At 43.0% G+C, this 11,140-nt stretch overlaps 1 protein-coding gene across 2 annotated transcripts; it reads left to right on the top strand.

Moving 5' to 3' along the window:
• Positions 1-2,401: 2,401 nt before the first annotated feature.
• LOC123127300 (ABC transporter A family member 7) lies at positions 2,402-9,274 on the top strand. Of its 2 annotated transcripts, XM_044546948.1 has the most exons (18): positions 2,402-2,610; positions 3,448-3,790; positions 3,857-3,942; positions 4,025-4,142; positions 4,362-4,466; positions 4,551-4,711; positions 4,938-5,096; positions 5,233-5,395; positions 5,606-5,731; positions 5,815-5,898; positions 6,033-6,400; positions 6,719-6,919; positions 7,253-7,362; positions 7,481-7,565; positions 8,071-8,199; positions 8,275-8,380; positions 8,508-8,596; positions 8,683-9,274. In XM_044546948.1, exons 1-18 carry the CDS (start codon positions 2,551-2,553, stop codon positions 8,983-8,985), a joined length of 2,796 nt encoding a protein of 931 aa, XP_044402883.1. In that variant the 5' UTR covers positions 2,402-2,550; the 3' UTR covers positions 8,986-9,274. The 2 variants fall into 2 exon arrangements, with proteins under 2 accessions (XP_044402883.1, XP_044402884.1); XM_044546949.1 differs by lacking the exon at positions 2,402-2,610 and having other exon boundaries at positions 3,588-3,790; positions 4,025-4,167; positions 8,683-9,272.
• Positions 9,275-11,140: the final 1,866 nt, after the last annotated feature.

The raw sequence follows: 11,140 nt of genomic DNA, 5'->3' as shown, positions 1-11,140 counted from the left end.
CCTGAACTCGTAAAACTCGTGTGTACAACTCCTCCATAGCTAGGATCTTGCCTCTACATTCCTACCCCCCTATTCTACTGTCAGTCTTAGAACCACGACAGGGGGCGCCTAGCACAACCCACCCAATTGTTTAGCCGTGTGTGGCGCCCCCCTCCACCGTTTACACCGCCGATCATATTTTCATAGTGCTTAGGCAAAGCCCTACGAGGATCACTTCACCATCACCGTCACCACACCATCGTGCTGACGGAACTCATCTACTACCTCGGCGTCTTGCTGGATCAATAAGGCGAGGGACGTCACCGAGCTGAACGTGTACAGAACGCGGAGGTGCCGTGCGTTCGGTACTTGATCGGTTGAAGCGCGAAGAAGTTCGACTACATCAACCGCGTTGTGAAATGCTTCCGCTTATAGTCTACGAGGATACGTAGACACACTCTCCCCCTTGTTGCTATTCATCTGCATGGATAGATCATTGTGTGTGTGTAGATTATTTTATATTTTTCATGCAACGATTCCCAACAATATAGGACGATGCTATTTGGTCACAGAAAGGTTTCAGAATGTATCGGGTAGTCATCGGGTCACCGGAAGGGGTTCCGAGAAACCTACGGGGAGTATATGGGCCTAATGGGCCAAGGGGAGGCACACACCAGCCCACAAGGGGCTGGCGAGCCCTCTTCCTGGCCGCCGGCCCTAGGGAAGGAAAGGGAGGAGGGCTAGCCCCTTCTGCCTTCCCCTCCACATGGGAGAAAGGAAAAGGGGGGGGGGCGCAACCCCCTCCTGCCTCCTCCCGCGCTTGAGAAGGCAAGGGGGGTGGGCAGGGCAGGGCAGACGCCCAAGGTGGCCGCCGGCCCCTTTGGGGAACCCTAGGCTGCCTCGGCTCCTCCCCCCACCTATATATATGTGTGTGTGTGGATGGAGAGGGGCAAGACACACCACGATCTCCAAGCCATGTGCGGCACTCCTCTCCCTCTAGTTCACCCCCGGTCATATTTTCGTAGTGCTCGGTGAAGCCATGTGGAGATAGTTGCATCATCAATGTCACCACGCCGTCGTGTTGCCGAAACTCATCTACTACTTCGCCCGTCTTGCTGGATCAAGAAGGCGAGGACGTCATCGAGCTAAACGTGTGCTGAACACGGAGGTGTCGTACGTCCGATACTTGATCGGGCGGATCGTGAAGGTGTATGACTACATCAAACGTTTTGATAAAAACTTCCGCTAAACGGTCTACGAGGGTACATAGACATACTCTCCCCTCTCGTAGCTATGCATCTCCATGGATAGATCTTGCGTGTGCGTAGAATTTTTTTTGTTTTCCATGCAAGGTTTCTCAATAGCGTCCATGGCGCGGCGGTGCTACGAGGTCGACGGAGTTCGCACCGCGATGTTACAACCAAAGGCCGCAAAGCTGCAACTGCATCTGCCATAGCTGTAACATACTGCGCGGGCGGAGCTGTGAGAGGATGGCGGCACGGATGGGGTGCTACAACACGAGCAGGTGGTGACGCAAGTCCGACGACGACGAGCCGTCGGTGCATGGGGAGAAGCGAGCTGGTGATGCGCGGGGGCACGGTGAACTTAGGGCAGTGGGCTTGTGGTGCGCGATGCGACGAAGGCGAACACACAAAATCGAACGGCTCTCGTACAGCGCATTGTGCGGCTGACTGGTGGCTGGCCAAAAGTTTGGGACGGCTGACCGGGGCCTAGCACTCGCCAATTCGCCATTCTTATAATGGGTTGATTTTTATTGGCCGTTTCATATACTATTCTATTTATAATATAAAGCTATGAAAGTATTACACTATAATCCAAATCAAGTATAGTACCACTTTCTTCGACCCAAAATAAGTACGTATCTCAACTTTAGTACAAGTACAACTTTATACTAGTACTAAAGTTGAGACATTTATTTTAGGACGAAAGGATTTCTTGATTTACCAAATCAACATAAGGGTGTGAAAGAGAGACCTTCGCCTGGAAGGAAGCACATAGCTTAAATGACTACTCATCGGCTAAATCTAGGTTCAAATAAACTTTTGTTTAATCCTTCTGACGAGGAACCTGCATGTCCATGGCGGTTCGGTAATTTATTTGCCACGGCCGTGACCATCAGCAAACCATCACAATAAAATACGGCGCCCCACCCCTGCTGAGCTCGTACTATGTTGTTCTTGTACTAGGACAAATTAGCATTCATTAAATACCATATAGTACTATCTCCTATACAATCAATACGGAGACATCCTTTGGAGGATTTCCTTTCGAGGTCTGACGAAAACGAACAGAGAACCCAATGCAGACTCAACGCAAGATGCCAAATGTGCCACTCGGTAGCGAACGAGACAGACCGGGCCTTGACCTCCGGCTGGAAGAAAGGACGGTCTCCCCCTCGACGGTGACGACCACGACCACGGTAAACTCCGTAGAGAGGGCAGACTCGCCATTCCACACGGCCGGCTGGACACTCTAAAAACCAGCACAGGTGCGGTGGCTCCCCTCCGTCTGTCTCGTCGAGTTCTCCGAGGAGAGGAGAGGCGAGGCGACATGGGCTCCAGCAGCCTCCAGCAGACCAACGCGCTCTTCAGGAAGAACCTCGTGATCCAGGTGACGCGCCCCATGCCATCTTTCTCTTCTCCTTCTCCGTGGAGTAGTTTCGTGTGGAACTCGAATCCCATCGCGCAGAATTATCTTGCCTTCTTCTTGTGCTCTTTGCGTTGCGTGCGCAATTGGCCGTGAGATGGGACTGGGAGGGTGCCATGCACCAGGAATCTGTGACAGAAATGCATCTTTCGTGATGTTTTTTTTGGTGGGAAGGACACAAATGTTCAGCGTAGCATCAATCCTAATTGTGCCTACTATCAAGCAATTAATTCCGCAAACGGAAAAACTGTACTCCAGTAAATACATACTGCATCGTTTTGGTTTCAAGATTCAGCTCCGCTGCAATCAGAGAAATCTTGCTTTCAAACCCCAAACCAGCGATTTAGATGATTCAGCCTCTTTCACACGTAGGAGTACAATTTTCTTTTTTTTATAGAGAATCAGAATTTATGCTATGGCCGTTGTTTGGAACTATGGATCATACAACTACAGCTCTCAAATTTCTATGCCAAGAGCCCAGCAATTAACAAGGATAATTCAAAACATTTTTTCTTTAAACTCCTGTATAATTCTAGGAATCTAGAGTACTGTAGCTTGTACTGTGGGATTCTACAGTTATTTAACAAGGACAAGTTCAATTTTTCTTTAAACCATTTTTTCTTTAAAAAGTCGTGTCTAAACTCCTGTAGAATTCTGCAGTACTGCTCCATGACATATCATTTGTATGTTTATTTGGGAAATTTGTATTTTTTTCACATTATTACATTATGGGACGGAGGGAGTAGTAATTCTTTGGGATAAAAATATTATTTTTCTCTGATTACTAAATCGAATCGGCAGAGGCGCGCCTGCAAGACCAACTGCTGCCTCATCCTCTTCCCGCTGATCCTGTGCGCGGGCATCGGAGGCCTGCAGATCGCCATCAACCGCGCGGTCAAACGAGACACCACCCCTCTCAACTGCAACTGCAGCAATGCCGTCGTGCCGGCGAACACCACGGGAGGCCCGGCGTGCTCGGATGACTGCCCGCAGCCTCGCGCGTCCAAATGGCCACCCGTGGTGCAGATCCCGCCGTCGTCGACGAGCCAGTTCGGCGGCGGTCCCCCCGGCGCGTCGTGCGGGTCGCTGGGGTTGTGCGCCGCAAAGTTCCTCGTCACCGGCACCAACCAGTCCTTCGTCGGAAGTATGCCGTAACTCTGTTTCTGTTACTTGGTGAGTGGTTTTTTGACATGATTTTTGCTCATCGCAGGTGCGATGGATAACATGATCCCGGTTCACCACGCATCGGTGAACGTGTCGGCCGACGACATCTCCGCGTTAGCCGATTTCGTGCTGGTAGCTTCGATTCCCTGAGCCATGTGTTTTGAATGATAATACTTGATGTTCAGGCAATTCCGTGACGTATCGAAAACTGCAGGCAAGCTATCCGGGGTATTCAGGCAGTTCTCTAGCGGACTCCTTTCTTCAGAACAAATGCACTCCAAACCTGACGCTTTCATACTCATTTGTGCACGGCAATGAAATTGAGACCCGAGGTAAAAAGAATTCTTCTCGTCCAAGGTAAAACGTTGTACCACTTACTGAACAATGAACACATGATGGCTTAGTAGAAAAACTCACAGCACCAACGACTTCAGCTGTTCTGATATTAGCATACATAACTGGATTATTAGTGTCCTGTCATGGCATCTGGCAATTTCACCCATGTGTAGTGCATTCTAGTTATTTCTGATGTTTACTGAAACCATGAATAGATGTGGATTGCACGGAGGGATTAATGCTCTGGCGCGACAGTTCGTGGCTCATCAGTGATGACCTATATAGTGGCTACACGAACAGGAGCAATGAAATCGCTGCAGGTCAGAAATTTCCATCTTAGATTGTGTACATGAATCAGTTCTTCTACTCTACTAGTCGCTGACATCAAGTTACACTGTCTGCAGCATACGACTTCTTAAGCTCTGATCAGGGCAACTTCAACTTGATCATTTCATATAACTCGACGTACGAGTTTGATGCTTATAATGGCCTTCCAATCCCTGTCTTCCAATTTTTTGGAGGGAATATACCTAGACTGCTTCAAGTTCCACGGTTAACAAATATGGTACGATTTTTCTCAATGTAGAGAAGACTAGTACACACTATCTCTTGCGATAACCTTTTTGATTGCTTAATTGTGTATTGCAACCTTTCAGTTCTCTACAAATTATTTTAGTGTCATACTAACATACATGTGTTCTTGGTTCTTCATGTCACAGACTCGGTTCACGTACTATTGCCTTCATTGTTAAATTATTTTTGAGACCACTTCACAAAGTTTCATTTTGCAGGCTTCAAATGCATACCTTCGTTTAATAGGCAATGGTCTGAAGATATCATTCGATTTTGTTAAAGAAATGCCTAGAGCAGGTCGATCATGGGGTACATTCGATCTAACTTCAATGATAGGACCGCTGCCTTATGTATTGACTATCCAGCTCCTTTTCCCGGTATGGCAGGTCTTTATGAATTTATTTTTAACGTCAGTCGATTTGAATATTTTGGAATGTTGTTTTCTGACAGTTGTACAAGGAAATAAATACGGTAACAACTTTTAGCTTATAGAAGAATGAATTGTTGCTACAGGTAATTTTGACCAACATTGTATATGAGAAGCAAAAGAAGCTTAGGATTATGATGAAGATGCATGGTCTTGGTGATTTGCCATATTGGACTATATCCTATTGCTATTTTATTCTTCTGTCCATGCTATACTTGCTGTCCTTCATGGTATTTGGTACTGTGTTTGGTAAGATAATACTTCTATTACGATGGATGTATTTTTTGTGCAATAAAATATAAGAATTACTTCTCTTTGATAATCTGGGAATTGGTATTGAACCAAGTTTTGTTGTTCATGGTAAGGTTGATCAATGTGCTAATTTCATTTATAAAGGAATGTCGTCGAACAGCTATAAATTACAAGGGCATTTCTGATAGTTTCATCTCTATTTTTCAGGTTTTACATTCTTTCGACTGAATAGTTATGGTGTACAGTTTGTGTTCTACCTTGCTTATATGAGCTTGCAAATTTCATTTGCATTTCTTATGGCAACATGCTTCTCAAATGTGAGAACAGCTGCTGGTATGCTTCCATAAAGAGTAACATCCAGTACATCAGATGGCATGAAATTATCTACACTGATTAGTTGACATACCACGCTGCAGTGACAGGATATTTCTACGTATTTGGGTCCGGCCTTATAGCAGATTATTTTTTCAAGCCCTATATCGAAGACATTTTCATCTCAAGTATGCATGCAAGTTTATCTTTGTAAAAGTTCATTATGCAGTTGACATTATGATTTTAGGGCTTCTTTGATCGTAAGCTTTTATTCCATCACTCAAATAATTTGTGTGGCAATTTTATATTTGTTCATTTCAAGGAAGCTGGATTATACTTTTGGAACTTTTCCCTCCATTTTCTTTGTACCGCATTGTCTACGAGTTTTCTCAATCTGCATTGCTGGTAAGTCAGATTGACCGCACGGGGATGCAGTGGAGTGACCTGAATGATCCCAAAAATGGAATGGCGAGTGTTTTAACCATAATGGTACTTGAATGGATCCTATTCCTTTTATTATCATTCTATCTGGATCACTTTGGTTCCTTTCAAAGTGGAATTAGAAAAGCAGTATTACTTCTTCACTCTCGCCGGGCTGGGAACCGTTCTCAATCTGCTCAACAGCAGACCACACAGATTCAAGAGTTCAATGCTTCCGTTGAAATGGAGAGGACAGATGTTATCAAAGAGGTGTGCTATCTTTGTTCCTTACAAAAAATAGCTCTTGGTTCTCTGATTGATTTTGTTATAAGGTTAACAAAAATATCGACACGAACTAGTAGGACAGTTTGTTAACATTGTCGTGTCGATATTTTTTTCTCCTTTTCTACATCGTAACAAACTTCATTGCTGTTAGCCTTATGATCATTGCTGTATACTGTGTTATAACTGCTTAACCTAGAGTGTAATCATATAGGTTGAAATTCTAGTCCTGCTTGAATGTGTCTGTATGTTTTTTTTGCCGAATCGCAATGGCATACTAACGTAGCTTTGCATATTTCCTTACAGAGAGTGATGGTTGGACAGCTCTTACAAGAACCAAATGGTAGTTATTCAGTCATATGTGACAACCTTAAGAAAGTGTACCCTGGAAAAGATGGCAATTCAAAGAAAATTGCTGTCAGAGAGTTGTCCCTTTCAATGGCACGTGGGCAGTGCTTTGGTGTTCTTGGTCCAAATGGTGCTGGAAAAACCACTCTCATCAACATGGTAGGCATGAACTTTATAGATACCATAATTTACTATAGGGCTACCTTCATCAGAATCCAACTGGGGTAAAGCATAGTCTGATTTTATTATATATCATTATAGATATTGTGCCTCCTAGAAATATGAACTGGACAGATATAGTGAAGCGGATGGAGTAGTAGGTAAATCATTCCTAGCACATCCCTTCCAGGAAATATGACCATTCAAAAGTGCAGCCATACATTTCTTTACAGCAACAAAGAACATGTCTAGGGGTTCATGAACTAGTAGGACTGCACTGAGGAATTTGCTGTCTATCCCAAACGGTACTAAGGACTTCTAACCTGACAACAGCTCACTGGATTTACTAAACCTACGTCTGGCACCGCGTACATCGAAGGAATGGACATAAGGTTGGACATGGACAAAATTTATACAGGAATTGGTGTTTGTCCCCAGCATGAGTATTTTCTTATCTCTCTCACTCAGATTATTTCGAGTTTGATTCTAGGTTAGTGTAAGACCATGTAGTTTTGAACTTGTGATTGATTGCTTTACCCTCCTTCGAATATCACCATGCAGCTTGCTTTGGGAAAATCTGACTGGCCGAGAACATTTGATGTTCTACGGCAGGCTCAAGAAACTGAAGGGTGCAAAATTAGCTCAGGTAATGTGTTACAATATATCTAATATAGTGATATTTTCCATGCATGGATATGATGAACTTGACTTCTGTCACCATTTACCACTTAACATTGAAGCACCATAATGTCATTTCCCTGACCAGCTGATTAAAGCTGAGCACATCATTTTCCTATAGGGCTGATATGTTCTGAGCCAACCTGTACACTTGTACAAATTTGCCAATGCAAAATCTAAGATATAAAATCTTTTGTTGGAAAATTTAGAAGTCAATATATACCTAGGCTCAATATAAAGGTGGAAACCAAAATAACTGATACAGATTTTAGTGTACAGATGCAGCCATGATTTCCAGGCAAGAATTATCATATTCAACTCATGTACTTTTTTCTGGAACTCGATTTATCTTCACATATTGTGCAGAGAACTCGCTGTTTTATCATCACATATTGCCAGTTTTTTTGGATAAAAACCAAATTATCATTCCGTACAGAAAAAACTAATAAAAACCGCACATAAATTCTTTCCAGGCTATCGAACAATCTCTGAAAAGTGTGCGTTTGTTTGACGGTGGTGTTCCCGATAAGCTTGTACAAAAATATAGCGGTGGCATGAAACGTCGTCTCAGCGTCGCTATCTCTCTAATTGGTGACCCTAAGGTACTTGTATTTATAAACTGAATTCATTCACGATTCGATAAGCTTCTGAGCATTCATGCTTGGAGAAATTTGTAGGTTGTTTATATGGATGAACCAAGTTCTGGCTTAGATCCGGCATCAAGGAAAGACCTATGGAAAGCCGTCAAGTCTGCCAAACAGGACAGGGCCATAATTCTCACGAGTACAGTACTTTACCTTCAATTCTCATATAGCAGTATATCAGTTCATCGCTGCATTTTTGTGTGTGTGCATGTTGAACTTGACATCACATGACCAAAGTTCAAAACATACTTCCACAAATCTCGCAGCACATTCAATGGAAGAAGCCGAAGTTCTGTGCGATCGGATAGGAATAATCGCGGATGGTACCTTGCAGTGCATTGGAAACTTAAGAGAGGTACAATTAACGTACGCCAATAAGTTGATCATATCTTCGCACATGATTTCAGATGCTAACGCAGCCACCCAATCCGCCTTTTCCAGCTGAAAACCAAGTACGGAGGCTCATATGTGCTGACGATAACGACCACTGCGGGTGAGGAGGCTGAGGAGGAGGTGGCGAAGCTAGTCCAGTCCATCTCGCCAGCGGTGAGCAGGGTGTACCGCATCTCTGGGACGCAGAAGTTCGAGATGCCGAAGCAGGAGGTGAGGATATCGGCGGTGTTCCATGTCATGGAGAGTGCGAAGAGCAGGATGACCGTTCTTGCGTGGGGCCTGGCTGATACGACTCTGGAGGATGTGTTCATCAGAGTTGCCAAGGAGAGCGAGGCATCCTCTGTCACCTGATCGGCAAGATAATCCGGCCCAGAAGAGTCACTGTTTGCAGTTCATCACAGTTGCAGCTTCAGAGATATCGTGTGTGGCAAATTGGCAGTGCATGTAGCTTTAAGGCTTCAAATGAGTTTGGACTTTGGACTATGGAAGGTGTAGCTTTAGATTATTAGATACATGTCACTGAAGAACTCAGGGATAAGGAAATGATTTCTAAACGATAAGAAATATATTTGAAGTTAGGTAACTTGAAAACAAAATAAAAAATTTGACACAAAAAACGTATCTGAGTATCCTAAATATGATTTGAAAATGAAATAGTTTATGGACATTCATGAAAAATTACGAAATATGATGATTTTAGGTTTCGTGAATGTTTGTAAAGTACTCCCTCTGTCCCATAATATAAGAGCGCCAGTGTCAAAAACGCTCTTATAGTATGGGACGGAGGGAGTATATGTGAGTTATCACTAATCCCTTGCTTTTCAGTAAAGATTTCAATGTTCTCATTTTTTGAACTTATTCATTTTAAACATTCCCAAAAATAATAGTGGCTTTTCTGGATTGCTTGTCAAATTTATTTATTTATTTCTGTTTTCTTATTGATTATAAATAGTTTTGTTTTTCTAATTTTGAGAAATGCAACACTTCTTTTCAGATGTTTCATTTACTTTTTATGAATCTTTAGATTATTGAGAATAGTTTGTTCTACATTTTCTTTTTCAATGAATTTTTGGTGTTTTTTGTGTGTGGTTGGAGTACATTGCCCTTTGTGCAAAGCCATTGCAGCGTTTTTTCTTTTGAAATATCCAGCGTTCGCTAGCTTATCATTGATTTAGCAGAGAGCATATGGAAAACAATGTTCGATCAAGTGATCAATGTATGCGAAGAGAAAATTACAGGGGGTCAGGTAGCAGGATAACTTTTCCTGTCATGTCCCCAATGGGGCTCTCGATGTGCTTGGCTCTAGCTAGGCGCCATTGCTCCATGCTCCTTCTGATAGCTCCGATAACATAGCTCTTAGACTGAATCTTGCCCCTGAACGTGCAATTGTTACGTTCCTGCCGTAGCTCCCAACAGATCAGAATGATCGCTGATTGAATGCCCTTTTTGTCGCCTTTTCATAGTGTGGTTTGATCCCATCTTCCCCGGAGCCCACACCTTCCAGGTGATTGATTTGAAGCTCGTCATGTTGTTGCCCTGGAACGGCACCTGGGAGCGATCCGGGCAACAACCCGCCGGCACCTTAGACTTCATTTATTTGTTAATGTTTGTAAACACTATGACTTCATCGTTATCAAATGGTGATGTGTAGTTTTTAATTTGCATGTGATCTATAATGTCATGAAATGTGAATGTGCCGACGCATTATATTAATTTGTATAAATGTCTTCGGAAAACAGAATACTATTTATTGCACTGTGAAAACAAAAAAATATCTTTTTGGGGGACATGAGCTATATGTTACGGGCTCTAAGAAAAGACCCGCGACATTATTTTGTAAAAGAAGTGACGGTTCCTACAATTGTCTGTTATAGATGGTTGCTAAGGTAAGTGGGGGGCTTGTTTGAAGCGTTCGACCGTAGTTGATGCACTAAGCATAACTTAACACGTACCAATTGTCTGTCACTCATGTCCTATGCTTCATAAATGGCGGCCCCTCCATAATTAACCGCCACTTAAAGGACAAGCATGAGTGAGGGCCCTTCGCCCATCAGCGATGCCCCGAGGCATCCTCAGGGCATCGCTGAGGTAGCCCATGTGACGGATAGAAAACCCGTCACTTATGGGCATTTTCGACTGATGGTCTTTTTCGTGGCAGACTGGTAGTGTACATTTTTAGTTTTATAAAAATAATACAAAATGACATATTATCACTAAAATAATAGTAATTATGTTGAAAAATCTATTATATATATTTAAATATTTGTGCTAGTCGTCGGACAAGTTCTTTAATAAACACAACTACATTATTCATAGATATTACGTATTCTGGAAAATCTAATGCTCCCTTCTTTTTAGAAGGGATCTTGGTTTATCCTAAGCCAAATAGTTGTTAGTTTTACAAAATAGATAGAAGAAATCATTAATATTACACAAAGTACATATGGTATGGAACTATATTTCACGGGGAATCTAATGATACAATTTTGATATTCTAAATGATGAA

The sequence above is a fragment of the Triticum aestivum genome, chromosome 6A (assembly GCF_018294505.1).
Source record: "Triticum aestivum cultivar Chinese Spring chromosome 6A, IWGSC CS RefSeq v2.1, whole genome shotgun sequence".
In the NCBI taxonomy this organism is placed as follows: domain Eukaryota; kingdom Viridiplantae; phylum Streptophyta; class Magnoliopsida; order Poales; family Poaceae; genus Triticum; species Triticum aestivum.
This window is presented reverse-complemented; position numbering and strand designations above follow the sequence as displayed.

Excerpts from the sequence above, each read along its gene's own strand:
- LOC123127300 (XM_044546948.1), top strand. The coding sequence starts at position 2,551 with ATGGGCTCCAGCAGCCTCCAGCAGACCAACGCGCTCTTCAGGAAGAAC. Across the intron at positions 3,791-3,856 it reads CAACCAGTCCTTCGTCGGAA|GTGCGATGGATAACATGATC; the intron begins GTATGCCGTAAC and ends TGCTCATCGCAG. Across the intron at positions 8,597-8,682 it reads GCATTGGAAACTTAAGAGAG|CTGAAAACCAAGTACGGAGG; the intron begins GTACAATTAACG and ends CGCCTTTTCCAG.